Raw genomic sequence first — 20,514 nt, 5'->3', positions numbered from 1 at the left:
TTTTATGTGAATAACAGTCTGTTCAAATAAAAGTTTTTATGTGAATAAAAACAATTGTAGGATAGCATAAAATATATTTTGATTAACATTACAAGAAATCTGATAATAAAAGAAAACCATCAAATAAATAAACATTACATACACATAAGCAGCAAAATAGCAGTACAGGTCTAAAAGTTCGTGTCAGAATAAAGAAAAATTCCACTGATTTTTCAACATTTCTACATAATTCAATAATTCAGTCAAACTTACCCACTTGGATGTTCTTGGATTTTTTCTTGGTAAGTTTCTCTAGAAAGACACACATCACAGCGCCACCCCGAAATGACTTATGGAGAAATTTTTAAAAATTGATAGTTATACTTAAACTGGAATTCTATCTTAGATTTCATTTTCAGAAAATAGCATTAGAGCAGTTTTCTACAGTAGTTAGACAGCGACTATCTTTCAATTAAGGACAAAAAAGGAATAAAAACACATTAATAATTGAAATCATTGACATCATTCACAAGAAGTTGAAGCACATGAAGCAGGGAGTATAAGTCTAGTCTGACAAGCTAGGGGACCAGCATTGAGCGGCTAGCCTGCATACAATGCTAGCATCTAGAAATGACATAATACAACTTTTTCTTATCTTTTTTTTGATACTAAAACTTGTAGTTTCAGCTGATACTAATCTGATAATTTGTCTTTAAAACAGAACACTAAGCTTTGTAAGGAGAAATTTTTAATTTAAGCTCTTCACTTAAGTTAAGCATCTTAAAGTAGACTATCAAACACTCCACTACCCCACATGAAGAAATACACAGGTAACAACATCACACAATTTCCTTTGACACTGATATGCCATCTATACTAGCACTACATAAAAGTTGCAGATTTCATACATAAAACTGGGTAAAAAAAATATGCCCAGTTACCACATTCTCATGATATCTAATGCATTATATATTAATATAAAAACACAAAAAAGAATAATATTACGTGTTACATATGAATTAAATATGCAGAAATTACATATGAGGACACTTTATAGTGTAGAAACATAATAATCATGTAATGTTGATACAAATAAAAAGTAGTAAAGGTAGCTGTAAAGCTACCAGCTTTGCTAAGTGCTGCTGCTCACTGAGAGACTACTTTATGGCACAGCTTAGTGTGTGCACAGCACCTTCTGTTTTAGCTTGTAATGACAACACAGTATGATTGGTGTGGGTGCTTTGTTCCACAGCGACTGTCTGAATACAACTTTATTCTAGATTTTTGCTCTGCTTCATGCTCGCACACCTTCTGATCACACACTGTGGCATCATGATGGCTAGCATTTTCCCCTCATCCTCCTTTTGAAGAGCTCTGCTAGGCTTTTACCCGCAGTACAATGATTAATGCCTCTGTACACTGTGACATTTTTTAAACTCATGTTTCCAATCCAGCCCTATAAGCCTGTGCAAAGCATATGCATTTCAACAGTGACACTCTATGGGCCACTCTCATTTCACCCCTTGGTGAACCAAAAATACATTAGAGCCAAAATCTTATTATAAAACTATAAAACAATTCTCAGGCATCAGGAAAGGTATTCATAACAACTTTGCATAATAGGTTTATGTGACATAGATTTTAGAAGCATTAAACGCTTTGGATGTTTGGTTCTTATCCCTACCATTCTGACTCAGTAAATTGCTCTAGAACAGCAGAATTAACATCAAACCACTCTGATTGACGTTGTTTACCTCTTTCGAATTGAATTATGGAGAAATTTTGAAAAAAATGGTTAATTTCCCTTTAAGTATAACTGTCTTACATTTTCAGAAAAGAAACAGCAGTAGACCAGTTTTCCACAGTGGCTGGTCTTGCTTGTGGTTTGGCTCTGGCTCTCTCTAAACCAAGGACATTAAAAATAAAAAAGTAATTAAAACACATTTTAAGGAAATATTAATTGTTGTGCTAATCACTGATTGCTAGTGGCATCACAATAAAACTCTACAAAGGTTATCACTTTAAGCTCACTCTTCTCTCAGCATTCCATGAGGCAAGCAAAGTTGTTCCTATCCTCACACTGAGTCAGATCAGAGTACCCACTGGAGCCGTTATGGATGATCAGTGGTTTGCTCCAACCAGAGGTATCCAAAGGAGTCTTGTTCCGAAAAACTGCAAGATTCTTTCTGGACTTTTTTCAGATGGATGGAAGTGGAGTCGCCAAGTTTTTCTGTGAAATGTTGGGGAGCTGCTTTCTGTTTTGGCATGCTCAAAGGCAGGAGAGCTCAACATGCTACCTTGGCAACATGAGCCAGTCTCCACCAGATTCTTTGACTTCTATTCCACTGCCCTTACTCCAAGACTCTACTCTGAGGCCTTTTCTGGTTTGACGTTGCAGTACAGCTGACTTTTGCCTTCCTGGTTAGACTCAGCCTTCATTAATCTTCCCTTTTTCCACGTCTTGCCATCGTCACCACTGTAGAACGCTAAGGCATAGGAAGTGGTGTCCGACCACTTTTCAACGTAATAGACATAAGCTGGAATTATAAGTCTTCCACTCTCCATCTGAATGCCATGCCCAGGTCCAACAGCAAATGTAGTCAAGTAACTATACTCATCTCCAATCACACTTTCTGTTAATTCTATTGTTTCATTCCAACTCTTCTCGTTTTCTGTGCTGATGATGTAACACAAGCGAGTGAAGTTCTCACCAGTGTGAATCTGGTCTCCATCAGTGATGAGATCACAGATACAGATGAAGAACAAAAAGAGTGTATTGGATTTATAGACTGGGCATGGTATTCTTTCAAGCCTGCTGTCTGCAGCACTTCAGCAGGTGACCACTGAAAAAAGTTATTTTGCAATTTGAGCATATGTCTAAAATATCTTTCTCCTGAAAAGAAGCTGCGATAAAGGCAATGGCTGGACACACTAAATATTGAAAATGTTAATATTATATTTAGTTGCTGAGGCTTCTGTGTGATTTTCTTTTAAATACATGCTTTAAGCTTTTTCCTGACAACGAAAACAAAATAACTTAAAGGCTGTTTTGGCTGAAAATTAAATAAATGAAGAATGGTCTCTAACTTTTGCCCAGAGCTGTGTACAGTGGCCTCAAAAAGTATTTAGACACTTTAACCATTTAACCATTGGTAAACTTAAAAAGAAATATTTAGAACTTGGTAAACGTTTTTTTGATAACCTCACAAAATGTTGTTTCAAATAAAAACACTTTTAGCACAACATCTTACTGATGGTTGTGGAGAAAGCCTGAAGAAGAAACGAGCATGTCAGGGAAGCTGAGTCTTTCAGGAGTAAAGTTGGGGAGGAGTTCACCACTCTATGAAAGACTGTGTGGGCAAATAGTGCAGCTATTCAAGAATAACATTTCTCAACGTAAAATAGCAAAGAACCTTTGCTTTTCATCATCTATGGTACATAATATTATTAAAAGATTCAGAGAATCCAGAGAAATCTTGGTATGCAAGAGACAAGGCTGAAAATCAATATTGGATGACCATGATCTTCAGGCCCTCAGGCAGCACTGCATTAAAAATAGAAATGATTCTATAGTAGAAATTACTGCGTGGGCTCAGGAACACTGTCTGTGACCACAGTTCCTCACTACATCCACAAATGCAAGTTAAAACTCTACTGTGCAAGGAAGAAACCATATACCAGAGGTTGGCAACCCAAATTTTTCAAAGAGCCATTTTGTAAAAATCAGACCACCTTGGGAACCACAACATTTTGGCTGTAAATATGCCTCAGTATGTTCTAATGTACTGGTATAGGCTAAAAAAATATAAACGAAAATCTAGACCAATCCTTTGCTCTGCTTTAAGCTTTAGCTCAGCTATAGCCGATTTTATCGCATCTCCGGCTGGAAACTTTTTTGCTAAATGGAACAGTTTCTTGTAAAATGTCTCTCAACGTTCGACTTTTCACAAAGTTGAAGTCAGCTTCTCATTCTGCAGCTTCTTGTTCGAATTGTCCCGTTCCACCTTTTGTCTCTGTATTCTTGCTGTTTAGAATTGTAAAGAATGGGGAACCCAAACACAGCTGTTATTTTTTTTCATCTATAAAACCACAAAAAAAAACAAACAAACTGATCTCTTCAGCTTCCCTAAAATGCCTTCAGTTGAAGTCAAACCAATTAAAAATAATAAGTCCTTCAAATAACTTTTAGCAATTCATCATAAATATTAAATTAGTAATACTGATTATGCTTCACTCCCTTATTTTGCTTACCTTTTTAACTACTATTATTACTATCACTTTTTCCCATTGTTATTATTACTTATTTTATTTTGTTTCTTATATTTATTTGACTATATTCTTTGTGCTTTTTCCCTGCTAACAATTTGATATTTAATGATCTCCTTTTTGTCTTTTAATCCTCTTTGAGCTTCATATGAATGAACGGTGCTAAACAATGAACTTGTATTGTTATTGTTAATTTGAGAAGCAACAGAACAGTAAATTACCTATCTTTAAATGTACTAAATTCTTGTTCGAATTTTTCCATTCCACCGTTTGTCTCCGTATTCTTGCTGTTTAGAATTGTAAAGAATGGGGAACCCAAACACATCTGTTATTAGCTTTTAATCTATGTAGTGCAGATGGAGCTATAAAGGTACATCCTCACTGTGCACAGATAACAGAATGTTGTTTTGCTGCCAAATGTAGTTTGCATAAAGTTGAAGCCACCTTAACTTTGCTCGCCATGCCACAACTCACGTTCACTCCACTTGCTATCCCACAATCCCTTGCACATTTTTCCGTTACCCCGTGTTGAACATGAACAGGGGCAAAATTTCAGATGACGAATTTCTGATGCAGTAGGCACATACTACATCCAAACAGCAGAGCATATTCTGCGGGCCCTGCTTGTTTTGCCGAAGAACATGTTTTTGTCCACGGCAGATCTTTGTAGACTGACTTGAAAAATGTTCAGCTTCACCCCAAAAGTTCATCATGTGTCACTTTTCATGAGATAACCAATCAAAAAAGAGGGCAGGCAAAACTGAACTGGAGAGCGAATGCGGGCTGTACAACAGGACAGTTTTGCTCACGTTTGCAATTTAAAAAAACATGGTTAGGAGATTAATATTAATTCGCTGCTCTTAATAAAGTCTCATGTAGGAATAGGAAAAAGCTGCTAAAACAGTTTAAGGAAAATTATTTACATCAGTAACATTAATGATTATCTATGTGATAATCATTAATGTTGAATTGGTAGTCTGCTCCCTGCCTTCTTGATTGTTTGCTTGTATCTCAGTGCTTAGCTGTTGTTAAACAATATCAAGTATACCTTATTTCTCTGTACATTTAAATCTAAAGAAAAGTAAAATTATAAAAAAAAACTTTTGTAGTGGTGAATTTGCAAGTATGTGAATTTAGTTGCACTGCAGGCCACCTCATTCTTCTGTAGCCTCAGAACAGCCAAAGTCTCCTTTATAATCAGCTAAATTCCCCTGTTTTGGAGGCTTCTCTTTTAAAACACTTAGAAACTTATAAAGTTAAATCATTACGCATTCAAGCATTAATTTACTTATCTTGCAAAAAGTTGTTTCAGCTGCATAACCTTTGAGTTTTATCTAGTGAAATTTAAATGTGGTCTCACTGACACGATCTAATAAACCACAAAAAAACAAACTGATCTCTTCACCTTCCCTAAAATGCTTTCAGTTGAGGTCAAACCCAATAAAAATAAGAAGTCCTTTAAATAACTTTTAGTAATTCATCATAAATATTAAATTAGTAATACTGATTATGCTTCACTCCTTTATTTTCCTTACCCTTTTTTTAACTACTATTATTACTGTCACTTTTTCCCATTGTTATTAAACACTTTCATTCATGGCAACTGTTACCAGGTTGGACAAGTTTCACAAAACACTGGTAAAAATCTCACTCAACTTAATGAATTTAGTTTGGAGTTTAGATTCACTACATAATGTACTTAATGAAACTCCAGTTTAAAATGAGATGCAAACGGCAACAAATTTCCCATCATGATAACGTTCAATTACATGCACAAAAGAGAAACTGACATCATCCATCTTAACAGTGTGAACTTTCACATGCATACAAAATACATTTTTAAAATTAATAATGCACTTTAAATGTCCATATTCTGATGAAAATAAAATTGTGAGCTACAATTTCTCATTAGGTGGAATGATATTTTTGTAAAGCCAACCTTACCTCGTCCAACCTTTCAACAGTTGCTACGAAAGATGCATTTATGGAGGGAGTATGAATAAGTCAGTTACTGAATTTGTTAAGTATTCTAAATATACAAAATTTCAGTGTTTTCCAGGCATATATTTGTGCACCCCCAAATGTATATAGATGGCCACTCAAAGCATTGCTCTTCTTGCCCTTTGCCATTTCCACAATGCAACCTTCTCTTTACCCAAGTCCATGAGGTGCTCTACATCGAAAAAATAGAGAAGATTTAACATTCTCTTATTATGCCTTATTCAAATACCCTAATAAGTAATACAAATGCTACGATGAGTTTGGATATCCATATATTCCAATGACCTACCCATGGTGCTCCCCCAGGTTTGTTTCAGACCTGTGGAAAATGCTGTATTTCCTGAAATGTCTTGTTTCATGACTGATTGTTTATGATGTCAGAGACAGAAAATTCCACAAAGGCTATCTCTTCAACCTCACTCCTCACTCCACATTCCATGAGGCAAGCAAAGCGCTCAGTTTCTCCACAGTGGGTCAGATCAGAGTACCCACTGGGCCCGTGATGGATGATCCATGGTTGGCTCCAACAAGAGGCGCTGAAGGGAGACATATTCAGATACACTCCTAGAGCTTCCCTGGTCGTACTGCTGGTGGGATGGGAATACAGAAGCCAAGTCTTTGTGTCTGATGTTAAGCAGTCCTTTTCTTCCTGTCTGGTATGCTGAGGTGAAGCAAAGCTCAACACGCTGCCCTGGCAGCCAGAGCCGGTCTCTACTAGCTTCTGTGCGAAGTGAGGTTTATCAAAAGCAGCTCCACTGCTCTCACTCAGAGCCTCGACTCTGTGGCCTTGTGTGCCTCGTGCATTGCAGTACAGGTGACTCCTGTCTCGGTCAATGATCTCTGCCATTTCACACTCACAAGACTTAATACCTACTCATTCTCCCATTTGCCATGTTTTTCCGCAATCATCACTATAGAACGCTAAAGCATGGGGCTTCACAATTAGTGGAAACTGAAAAGAGAAAAATCTAACATGAATGTAATAGACGTAAGCTGGAATGACGAGTCTACCACTTGTCATCTGAATGCCATGCCCAGGTCCAACAGCAAATGTAGCCCAATTGACAATCTCATCTCCAATCACACTTTCTGTCAAGTCTGTTGTTTGGCTCCAACTCTGTCCATTGTCTTTGCTTGTAACGTAACACAAGCGAGCTTTGTTTTTACCAGTGAGGATCTGGTATTGCTCAGGGGTGGAACCCAACACACATATGAAAAACAAATAAAGAGTCTTAGACTTCCTCTCATAGACTGGGCATGGATTCATAGTGCGATGTTCCGGCAAGCATGCTGTGGTGAGCTCCTCAGCAGGCGACCACTAAAAAAAACAACAACAAAACCTCTTTTAGCGATTTCACCATGTTTTTCTTCAAAGTAAAGTACTAAAATAAACCTGCAATGTTGGTTCTGTGTACTGTCTTCAGGAATCACCTGGATAGATCCATCCTGATGGGTTCCTCTCCTCATGACCAGAATCTCTGCATCACTGTCTTGTGATGTTTTCCGCTTCTCAGCAAAAGCAAGGAGGGTCTCACCATCACTGATATAAATTAGAGCTGGGATTCTATATGTTATACCACTTGACTCTTGTATAAATAATGTTGTTTTCAAAGGCTCTTCTTGGAGTGCTGGTGAAGAGCTAGTAGATGTCCTGGTTTCCATTTCTGAAACAAAAGAGAAGATCATGAAAAGGCAAATGAGTCCCATTATTCACTCAGATTCTTCTGATGCTGCATTTTGCTGTATATACAATTTTTCTGAATGTGTTACTCCTGAAATTATTGACGAGTGATGTTTCAAACAAGCAGCAGCTTTAAAAGGAATGGGCTTATAATAAAGCTGGTTTCAACACTGACCACAGTGAGCTCATTGTACAGCAGACCTTTGGTTAATGAACAATCCATTTTATATGTGAGGCACTCAAAGTTTGTATGTCAAACGATTTACACATAGGCTAAAATAGTTTCCGAGTTTCTGAAGTCTTTACATTCTCCACCAATAGGGTTGTTTAAGCTAAAGTGCAAGAATTCAACTAGTTGATATGATACTGTTACCAGCAGCACAGGCATTCAGACTATTTCAGCAGGTCCTGTAGTCAGATCACAGAAATCACACTGTTTGGTCTTTAACTGAGTCAGCAGATAGAAGCACACTGTGTTGGAAAAAATAAGAAATGCTTCCTGGTATCTCTGGCAACTTTTTCTCAAAACAATGGCAAAGATTGTGTGATTTTTCTCATAAGTGCCACACAAAAGTCACAATTTAAAATAAGCACTAGCTTAATTACTTGTAAAGTTACCATTATGTTTTATTAATGTTCATTTAGCTTATCGCACTTTGCCATAACAGTATCAGTCATTCTTTTGCCATTAAGATAACTTGCTAGGGTAATTTGCTAGGCTAGCTAGTTAATCTGCTCATTCATATTTAACTATAATATTTAGTCTGCACACACAGCGAGCTTTTTCAGAAGTAGCTAGAGATGCTCTCATGTGCCACCCTAAAGCAAAACACATGCTCAGTGTGGCCATGCAGACTTACAGATTCAGATTCACGACCACCTGGAACACTTAGTTCTCTTTAATTTACATAATATCTGACTCAGGTGTATGATAGCTAAAGTTTTAATATTAGTATTTTTCTAAACATGCAGTATTACAAATGCTGTTAGAAAGTCATTGATTAAAAATACATGGTCATTGTTTAGCATCAATAATTTTTAAATATTTCATTCAAAGTGATCATGGTCACTATTGTGTTATATAGCATTTTGTTGATGACTAAGTTTATATTAAATTAATGTTATATGTGTATACATATTCCCAGTGTCACATTCCATGTTCTGTACATTATTTGTTGTACACCATGAAGCTAGCCAGCTAATCCCATTCTCCTATTTTTTTTTTTTTGTTCGTATATAAATCTTGTAGGAGGCTCCTGTCCAGTTACTGAAAAGTTTGTTTATTTTGATTTTTTAGGTGAGTGTAACTGAATTTATAAAGCTGTTTGTTACAGCTTTATGTTCTACTAAGCACTATATATGGTTCAGCTCTGCTGAATTCTAATTATCCTACCATCATTAGCTATGCAATGTACAGTTGTTCGTTTTTGAAAATGTATATCCTTCAGCCGTTTACTCACAGATTAACACACATCAGATTTTTTGTCAAAGGTATATTTGCTTGACAGTATGCAGTAGTCATATGGATAGTTTGCCTTATTTGCAAATACCCAGATTAATGTAAAACAAAGCATTATAGTGCACTTTATTTTAGCATTATAAGCAGCTTAGGACAGTTCTGGACAGCGCAGAACAGCATGGCACGATACTAGGGATGACCGAAACAACATTTTACATGCTTTTAATACTTTTAATATCAATGTAATACTTGATGACTCAATATCAACCTTAAAACAATTATTTTTCAATGTAATAATTTATCAGAATTGTAAGTACTGTATGTTCAATTTGTTTTATAATCAAAATATTACATTATATATTATCACATATTTACAATATATGATATATGTATGGGAATATATTCAATTAATATCCAATTGTTTGATTTATAACAAATAGTTTTGCATGTTTATACATCCATTTCTTAGATGCACCTCCTAAAGATGCCATGAAACAGATGTGCTGTAATGTTGTGTCAGATGAGGTGACAGGTGAGTTTAACTGGATTTTTACTTATCCAGATAGTAGCAATGCTACAGAAGTTCAACGTGTAAAACTTTTAACTCTTTTCTCTGTTGAGTGAAGTGTATTGATGGTCAACTTAACTGTTTTGGCGAAGTTTGTACTCCACTGCTTACTTTGTGGTCCACATTGATAGATGAATCTCGTCCAGGATCGATAACTTATTTCTGTGTTTTACAGTAAATCAGTATGGATTTGTGACCGTTCATACCGTCCTTATAGGAATCGGCTAAACTAGTTATCTAACCTGCTATTTCTGTTTCCATCTCTCAGCTCTGTGTCGGCTAAAGAAGTAGCTAAAAAAAAACTAAGAGGTTTTACCTTCATGGCTATTGTCATGTGACACAAACTCATCAGGGTATGCATAGTTTTTCCTGCGCTGTCTAGTGAAAGATTACTTGTGTCTGTGACTCTGCGATGAATATCATGATGTATTTTGTAGAAACCAAATAATCATAAAGCAGTAGCAGGATTGTTGGGCCAAATCAAGGTAGTTTTTCTTAATAAGTAATGCATTCATGAGTTCATTAATGATGTAATTTTTAACTATTGTAATTATTATGTCAATCAAATATTCTGCTTAATATTTTTGTTTTATGATTAACAACAACTGGAACAGCTCATCCAGATAACAGACAGCTCTACACTGCACAGGTGAGCATTCGCAGGTGAGTATAGTGGAACTGGACGCTGGTTCTCTGAGAATAAAATACCGCAGATGAGTGTAGTGGAACTGGACACTGGTTCTCTGAGAATAAATACAGCAGGTGAGTGTGGTGGAACTGGACGGTGGTTCTCTGAGAATAAAATACCGCAGGTGAGTATAGTGGAACTGGACGCTGGCTCTCTAAAAATACATTACTGCAGGTGAGTGTAGTGGAACTGGACGCTGGTTCTCTGAGAACAAAATACCACAGGTGAGTTTAGTGGAACTGGATGCTGGTTCTCTGAGAACAAAATACCACACGTGAGTGTAGTGGAACTGGACACTGGTTCTCTGAGAACAAAATACCACAGGTGAGTGTCGTGGTACTGGACACTGGTTCTCTGAGAACAAAATACCACAGGTGAGCATAGTGGAACTGGACGCTGGCTCTCTAAAATAAAATACTGCAGGTGAGGATAGTGGAACTAGACACAGGCTCTGGCACTTAAATACTACAGGTCAGTCTTGGATAGCTGTTTCTCTGAGTTGACATACAACTGCTGAGTTTAGTGGAACTGGACAGAGCTTCTCCTAATGGGCATATTCCATGTAAATCTTATACAGATTTAAAGGGGTTCTGAGTTGTCAGGCCCTTGAATACTGATTGCAAGTAAGTAATGATAGTCAAGCTGTGGTGAAATTATGTTACATTAAGATAACATATAACTGTGATTCCTTTTTTTTTGCAGATTGAAACTGGATATGGTATCATAACCAGAAAACAATTGTCAATGCATCTTGATGTATTTACATTAGCGATTTCTATAGCCTCTATTATTACTTTAATTTTATGTTGGCTTTCGACATACAGGCTTTTTAACATTAAGTGGTATATAATGAAAATCTTTGGGGAAATTATATATTAAATAATGTAATGCTGAGTAACAGTGTTATTTGTTTAAAAAAGCAACTTATATATACTTACAGTGCCTGCTGCTGGAGAAATTTCTTACTGCTAGAAGTGCTTGTGTAAATGAATCATAATGAGTTCATAAGAGAAACTGTGAAGTCTTAGATTTCCATAATTTTACAACTCTTCTGAACCGTTAACATTTAAGCTGTACAGAAATTGCTAAAAATTTACCTTAGGCAGTATGTTACACTCTGGGAAACCCCACCATATTTCTGTAGTGACCCTTATTAGTCCCACAACGGGGAAATTTCACCTCCGCATTTGAACCATCCATGCAGTGAAACACCACATACACACTAGTGATCGCACACACACTAGGGGGCAGTGAGCACACTTGCCCAGAGCGGTGGGCAGCCCTGTCCTCAGCGCCCGGGGAGCAGTTGAGTACCCTTGCTCAAGGGTAATGTCGGCTCTGGGGATCGAACCAGTGACCTTCCGGTCACAGGGCTGGTTTTGAATGTCCAGGATTTACCCTGACAAGCGCTGAACAGTTTGGACAAAATATTGCGATTTTCTGACCATATTGAAATACTGAGATTTAAATTACAGTTAATAGCTTGCCATTAAAACATATCACTACATTGGTGATAAAGCATAATTGAAATCATATCTGTTGCAATTTGAAAGTTTCACTCTTTTAAATTGTGATTTCAATAAAAACAATAAAATAATAATAAATATGAATAACAGGACAGATATGGAATACCAGGGACATAAAGGCATAAGTGGTTTAACTATTAAAAGTACATTGTGACAAGATAAGATTTTATGGTTTTATGGTTCTCTCTAGCACTGCCACATTTGCTGCCCCAGTATAGGTGGAGGATTGAGCATTTACTCTTTTAATGTAATAAGAGTTTATGATGTCTTTTACAGGTTGTTTCCTGAAGGAGCTGAATATATGGCACCAGGACATCTGAAACTGGCAAATACATCACTAAACTATAATGGACATTAACCAAAAAAGAAAAAAGCAAAAGAAATAAAGTCAGCAGTAGATAAGTAGACACACACACACAGACGTACATGTATGTGTAAAGATGTGTTCCATGTGTTATATATTTCTAAGTACCTGTATGTAATAACAATTTACCCTATATCTATTATATATAATTACCTGTATGTAGTAATAACATTACCTATTAACACATTAAATGTAATTGTAAATAATAGAATGCTTTGTATGTGTTACATGTTAATATCTGTATGTAATTTTACTATGCTCTGTATTTATTATATACCATACTGTTGTATAAGGCATCTTAAGAAATTATTTAAAACCATTTACCCCGGCAGTAAGTTTAGTTTTGTTTGCAATTAATAACAGATCTCATTGTGTGCTAGTACTTAATGTTTAATTATGTTGTATATCATCTGTGTCAAACAAAAAAACTGAAATTTATAGCTTAAAGATTTTATGACAACCGATTCTGCACCATTTCTATTTTTCCGTTAATAATGTAACTTCCACACAATGTAAAGAGCAGCTGGAGTCGTTATATAATGTTAAAAAAATAAGGTGTTTCTACAACAGCAACAAAATGTTTACCGAAATGTGTAAATGTATCAAAATCTACAAAAATAAACACATGCACACTTTATAATAGTCAATAAATGTTTTTCTCTATTACAGCTTGAGAATTTATCCTCTTGTTCATCTTGATCAGCATATCATGTAAAATACTGAGTACATTTACATTTAATAATTTTGTCAGTAATCCAATCAATGCGATCAAGCATTTACATGCTCAGATAATGGGGAAACTCCGGGTCTACATGAGTCAGGCAATAATCGTATTTCTGCTTTGCAGCCGGCCAATAAACTCACACAGTAATCTGTGATGTAAATGTAAAGCTCAAACTTTATGTGGCTTTGTTTAAAAAAAACATTGAGTCACTTCACCTTAAAAATGAACATACAGAAGCATGTAAACAAACCTATTGTCTCCTTTGAAGCTGGAGTTTAACTGGTCAGCCAGCATGATGACCAGCTTACCAGGTGGAGTTGAACTGAAGTGGTCAACCAGCTCAGTAAGCAGCATGCCAATTGGTAGATGGTCAAACTGGTCAATCAGGTCTCAAAACATAGCTTAAACTGCTGGATTTTCCAGCAGAGTGAGCTTTGCACCATTGCATAAACTCATAAATTCTACACAGTGTAGCTACTTCAACTCTCAAATTCCTTGCGCATGTTTCCATGACAAATCTCTGATGCAGTAGGCACATACTACATCCAAACAGCAGAGCATATTTTGTTTGTTTTGCCTTAGAATGTTTTTTCCACGGCAGTTTGTAGACTGACTTGAAAAATGTTCAGCTTCACCCCAAAAGTTCCTCATGTGTCACTTTTCATGAGGTAACTGTGATGAAGCTAGAGGCTCCAGCTCATTACCAGTGTGATGCACATGTGCAATGTATGTTCACATAAATGTACTCACCTCTTAATGTGGTCTGTTGAGTCACGTAGGGGAACTGCTATCTGCTATCAGTTACATCCTCTTTTATCCAGGTTGTAAGGGCCCACAACCAATTGGAGAGAGGGGAGTGATCTCGTCATCAGTAAACCTGAAAAGGAAGAAGAACGTTGTCAATGTTAGCCATGTAAAAGTATACTTACCTGTAGAATGTTAACAGATCTGATGACATGTCAGTTTTAAACATGGTGGGGAGCAATTACCTTAATATTGTTTTATGTGTACTGAGTACCTACCCTCTGTGTTAATTGGTTTAACCCTGGGTGGGGTTAGAAGTATAAATACATGGGGAGGTAAAAAAAATGCTTAGAACTTGGTAAAAGTATTTTTTTTTTTTTTTTGATAACTTCACAAAATGTTACTTCTTTCAGATAAAAACACTTTTAGAACAACATGGGAAGCTGAGTCTTTCAGATGTAAAGTTGGGGAGGAATTCACCACTCTGTGAAAGACTGTGTGGGCAAATAGTGCAACTATTCAAGAATAACCATTCATTGTAAAATAGCAAAGAACTTTCGCTTTTCATCATCTATGGTACATAATATCATGAAAAGATTCAGAGAATCCAGAGGAATCTCGGTATGCAACGGACAAGGCTGAAAATCAATATTGGATGACCATGATCTTCAGGCCCTCAGGCAGCACTGCTGTAGTAGAAATTACTGCGTGGGCTCAGGAACACTTCTGAAAAACTGTGACCACAGTTCCTCACTACATCCACAAATGCAAGTTAAAACTCTACTGTGCAAGGAAGAAACCATATACCAGAGGTTGGCGACACAAATATGATAAAGAGTCCCCCCAACAAAAATCAAACCACCTTGGGAGCCACAACATTTTATGTTCATTTTATTGAAGTAACATTTTACCATCTTGGCTGTAAATATGTCTCAGTATGTTCTAATGTACTGGTATAGGCTAAAAAAATATAAACTGCTTTAAGCTTTAGCTCAGCTATAGCCGCTTTTATCGCATCTCCAGCATTTTGCTAAATGGAACAGTTTCTTGTAAAATGTCTCTCAACGTTCGACTTTTCACAAAGCTGAAGTCAGTTTCTCATTCTGCAGCTTCTTGTTTGAATTTTCCCGTTCCACCTTTTGTCTCTGTATTCTTGCTGTTTAGAATTGTAAAGAATGGGGAACCGAAAACACAGCTGTTTTTAGCTTTTAATCTATGTTGTGCAGATGGAGCTATAAAGGTACATCCTCATTGTGCACAGATAACAGAATGTTGTTTTTTCCAGATTGGTGAGCATGGCGCAGCTGCCAAATGTAATTTGCATAAAGTTGAAGCCACCTTAACTTTGCTCGCCATGCCACAACTCACGTTCACTCCACTTGCTATCCCACAATCCCTTGCACATTTTTCCGTTAATCCGTGTTGAACATGAACAGGGGCAAAATTTCAGATGACGAATTTCTGATGCAGTAGGCACATACTACATCCAAACAGCACAGCATATTCTGCGGGCCCTGCTTGTTTTGCCGTAGAGCATGTTTTTGTCCACGGCAGATCTTTGTAGACTGACTTGAAAAATGTTCAGCTTCACCCCAAAAGTTCATCATGTGTCACTTTTCATGAGATAACCAATCAAAAAAGAGGGCAAGCAAAACTGAACCGGAGAGCAAATGCAGGCTGTACAAACAGTTTTGCTCACGGTTGCAATTAAAAAAAAACATAGGAGATTAATATTAATTCACTACTCTTAATAAAGTCTCATGTAGGAATAGCAAAAAGCTGCTAAAACAGTTTAAGGAAAATTCCCCTGTTTTGGAGGCTTCTCTTTTAAAACACTTAGAAACTTATAAAGTTAAATCATTACGCATTCAAGCATTAATTTGCTTATCTTGCAAAAAGTTGTTTCAGCTGCATAACCTTTGAGTTTCATCTAGTGAAATTTAAATGTGGTCTCACTGACACGATCTAATAAACCACAAAAAAACAAACTGATCTCTTCAGCTTCCCTAAAATGCTTTCGGTTGAAGTCAAACCCGTTAAAAATAAGAAGTCCTTTAAATAACTTTTAGCAATTCATCATAAATATTAAATTAGTAATACTGATTATGCTTCACTCCTTTATTTTCCTTACCCTTTTTTAACTACTATTATTACTATCACTTTTTCCCATTGTTATTATTACTTATTTTATTTTGTTTCTTATATTTATTTGACTATATTCTTTGTGCTTTTTCCTGCTAACAATTTGATATTTAATGATCTCCTTTTTGTCTTTTAATCCTCTTTGATCTTCATATGAATGAACGGTGCTAAACAATGAAATTGTATTGTCATTGTTAATTTGAGAAGCAACAGAACAGTAAATTACCTATCCTTCAATATACTAAAGGCAGATTAGTCTAATGGATTGCAGTGCTAGTCAGAGAAAGAGAAACTGTATTTAGGGGAAGTGTTAATGTATACAGGTGTATTTTAAAGCAGTTGAATGGAACAGTTAGCCAAGTCATTTTCATACACTGGGGTCATGAGATGTCTTGTAAAGCAAAGACTGACAACACTTGTCTTGCTTTAGTAGAAATGGTGGCCAATGACTATTCTCCAAACACAGTCAGGTAGACCTATACATGTTTGCATTCAGGTAGACAATATTTATTATCTTAGATTTTTTTTACAAGCAAAGATTCACTATGTGGTGTGTGCATTTCCATTTGACAAGTTAATGTTTCAGCATGCTTAAAACAAAATGCATAATAAAATGAATTTGGATTTTATGTCATTAAAAGAGTCCCTAACCAAATCAGTTTCCTACATCCCATTTTCTATCTTACAGTAATAGATGATTAATAAAATGAAATTTGATTGTACTATATTAGTAAAACAGCAAGGCCTTAGAGAAGAATTGGCTCATGAACACCGTAACAATTGACCTATTCAGGCTTTACCCATAAATTCTATGCTCTGCCATGGCAACTGTTACCAGGTTGGACAAGTTTTACAAAATGCTGATCTCACTCAACTTAATGAATTTAGTTTGGAGTTTAGATTTGCTACTGTACCTAATGAATTTACAGTTTAAAATGTAACTGTAAATATAGATGGCCACTCAAAGCTTTGTTCTTTTTGCCCTTGGCCATTTCCACAAATGAAACCTTCTCTTTACCTAAGTCCATGAGGTGCTCTACATTCAAAAACATGGAAGATTTAACATTCTCTTATTATGCCTTATATGAATACCCTTATAAGTAAAACATATGCTACGATGAGTTTGGATATCCGTATATACCAGTAACCTACCCATGGTGCTCCCCCCAGGTTTGTTTCAGAACTGTGGGAAAAGCTGTATTTGGGGAAAAGAACAAGATTTCTAAAATTTCTCATTTCATAACTGATTGTTTATGATGTCAGAGAGAGAAAATTCCACAAAGGCTATCTCTTCAACCTCACTCCTCACTCCACATTCCATGAGGCAAGCAAAGCGCTCAGTTTCTCCACACTGGGTCAGATCAGAGTACCCACTGGGCCCGTGATGGATGATCCATGGTTGGCTCCAACCAGAGGCGCTGAAGGGAGACATATTCAGATACACTCCAAGAGCTTTCCTGGTCCTTCTGTTGGTTGGATGGGAATACAGAAGCCAAGTCTTTGTGTCTGATGTTAAGCAGTTCTTTTCTTCCTGTCTGGTATGCTGAGGTGAAGCAAAGCTCAACACACTGCCCTGGCAGCCATGGCAGGGCTCTACTAGCTTCTGTGCGAAGTGAGGTTTATCAAAAGCAGCTCCACTGCTCTCACTCAGAGCCTCGACTCTGTGACCTTGTGTGCTTCGTGCATTGCAGTACAGGTGACTCCTACTGTCTCGGTCAATGATCTCTGCCATTTCACACTCACAAGACTTAATACCTACTCGTTCTCCCATTTGCCAAGTACTTCCACAATCATCACTATAGAACGCTAAAGCATGGGGCCTCACAATTAGTGGGAAATGAAAAGGGAAACATCTAACATGAATGTAATAGACGTAAGCTGGAATGACGAGTCTACCACTTGTCATCTGAATGCCGTGCCCAGGTCCAACAGCAAATGTAGCCCAATTGACAATTTCATCTCCAATCACACTTTCTGTCAAGTCTGTTGTTTGGCTCCAACTCTGTCCATTGTCTTTGCTTGTAACGTAACACAAGCGAGCTTTGTTTTTACCAGTGAGGATCTGGTATTGCTCAGTGGTGGTACCCAACACACATATGAAAAACAAATAAAGAGTCTTAGACTTCCTCTCATAGACTGGGCATGGATTCATAGTGCGATGTTCTGGCAAGCACGCTGTGGTGAGCTCCTCAGCAGGCGACCACTAAAAAAAACAAAAACAAAACCTCTTTTAGCGATTTCACCATGTTTTTCTTCAAAGTAAAGTACTAAAATAAACCTGCAATGTTGGTTCTGTGTACTGTCTTCAGGAATCACCTGGATAGATCCATCCTGATGGGTTCCTCTCCTCATGACCAGAATCTCTGCATCACAGTCTTGTGATGTTCTCCGCTTCTCAGCAAAAGCAAGGAAGGTCTCACCATCACTGATATAAATTAGAGCTGGGATTCTATATGTTATACCACTTGACTCTTGTATAAATAATGTTGCTTTCAAAGGCTCTTCTTGGAGTGCTGGTGAAGAGCTAGTAGATGTCTTGGTTTCCATTTCTGAAACAAAAGAGAAGATCATGAAAAGGCAAATGAGTCCTATTATTCATTCAAATTCTTCTGATACTGCATTTTGCTGTATATACAATTTTTCTGAATGTGTTACTCCTGAAATCATTGACGAGTGATGTTGATCTTTCAAACAAGATGCAGCTTTAAAAGAAATGTGCTGATAATAAAGCTTATTTCAACACCGACCACAGTGTACACAGCTCATTCTAAAGCAGACCTTTGGTTAATGAACAATCCATTTTATACGTGAGCCATCCAAAGTTTGTATGTCATAAGATTTACATGTAGGTGAAAATCGTTCCCAAATTTCTAAAATATTTAAACTATCTTTACATTCTCCAACAAAACGGCTGTTTTAAGCTAAGGTGCAAGAGTTCAACTAGTTAATATGATACTGTTACCGATCAGAAACACAAGCATTCAGACTATTTCAGCAGGTCCTGTTGTCAGATCACAGAAATCACACTGTTTGGCCTTTAACTGAGTCGGCAGATAGAAGCACACTGTGTTGGAAAAATAAGAAATGCTTCCTGGTAACTCTGGCAACCTTTTCTCAAAAGAATGGCAAAGATCATGTAATTTTTTTGATAAGTGCACACAAAAGTCAATTTCCAGTTTAGGAGAAGTGGGAGAGATGGTTCCTTACCGATTATTATCACTCTGACACTATTCTAACATTTTAATTTCTGAGAAAGGTGGAAACCACTGGCTATTACACAGAACATAGAAGTCTGTTGTCTCCTGCAAAACAACACTGTGAACACGTCACCACGTGATTTCGTCATCAGCTTATCTGAAAAGGTGGTGCACTTGTACTGAACAATGAGACATTAGTTCATGCAATAGAAAATCTGGTGATACTTAAGACCATTATGGCTCAACTCTGTGCGTGTCAGTTTATATGTACATTAATACATTTCACCCGAATTTCCGTAGAACGTTTTAAGTCGACAGTAAAGCGCAGTGTAGCCCAAAGCCACGACAACAACGAAGCAGAAGTTGGATTCCTAGACACCAGCTTCTTGCTCTTATTTCCAGTTCCACCTTGAACGGTGCAGGTGCCAAAAAAACTGCCGCAATATTTAAGGTGGAACGGGAAAAAAAGACTCTGGCTTCAGCTTCCTATGACAATAACGTTTAGTTGTCTCGGCTGTAAATTATGATTATGAAAAACAAATAACAATATAAAACAAATAACAAAATAATATCAATGACGCTGACTATACAGTAACGGGGCGAACTAGACACAAATAAAAGCCCTACACGGCTAGCTAACCTAGCTAGGTCCGTCTTCATTCATACACATGGATCTGCAAATGAGTTGTCGGTTAGCTACCGGTTTTGCTTCTTTGGACGACGCATTCCTTTTTAACTCGACAGCAGTTCCATGACCGAACTACTAGGCTACTCGAGATGATGCTCCAGCCTGGTTCCAACCTTCTTAGTCAGAATTCGAGCTTTCACATCACACGACAGACTGCAAGTCTGACAGCAGGACAGCCTCTTCGGTCTGAATGCGGAAATCAGGGACTGAGTGCATTTTGGGAAACGTAGTGCTCGAAAGGCATTTGCGACATTATTGTTGCGATTGCTCTAACCTAATTTTCCCGCATTAAGACGGCGTTTTTCTGAAATATCAGGAAACCATAATCAGTGTTACAATTACGGTCCTTTAAATGGCTGAGCTTTCCACCTCTACATAAGCTCAGTTCAAACGTTGTACACTTTTTCTACATAATGTACTACAACTCCCAAATTCATCTCGAGTCCGTCGCTAGGAGACCAAAAAGACTCAACAACACATCCTTATA

General features: G+C 37.1%; 1 protein-coding gene and 2 pseudogenes across 1 annotated transcript; all 3 read right to left on the bottom strand.

Annotated features, from left to right (window-relative positions):
- Window positions 1–986: 986 nt before the first annotated feature.
- On the bottom strand, window positions 987–6,539 carry LOC118820534 (annotated as a pseudogene).
- Window positions 6,540–6,559: 20 nt separating this feature from the next.
- Window positions 6,560–14,118, bottom strand: LOC118820533 (annotated as a pseudogene).
- Window positions 14,119–15,465: 1,347 nt separating this feature from the next.
- On the bottom strand, window positions 15,466–20,202 carry neu3.1 (sialidase 3 (membrane sialidase), tandem duplicate 1). Its single transcript, XM_036588392.1, is given in 4 exon segments — window positions 15,466–17,422; window positions 17,425–18,345; window positions 18,459–18,691; window positions 20,040–20,202. Coding segments are annotated over 3 exon segments (1,173 nt in total). The 5' UTR covers window positions 18,690–18,691; window positions 20,040–20,202; the 3' UTR covers window positions 15,466–17,401.
- Window positions 20,203–20,514: the final 312 nt, after the last annotated feature.

This window comes from Colossoma macropomum, unplaced genomic scaffold (genome assembly GCF_904425465.1).
Source record: "Colossoma macropomum unplaced genomic scaffold, Colossoma_macropomum, whole genome shotgun sequence".
NCBI lineage: Eukaryota > Metazoa > Chordata > Actinopteri > Characiformes > Serrasalmidae > Colossoma > Colossoma macropomum.
Note: the sequence above shows the minus strand (reverse complement) of the source record. Positions and strands in the feature narration are given on the sequence as shown.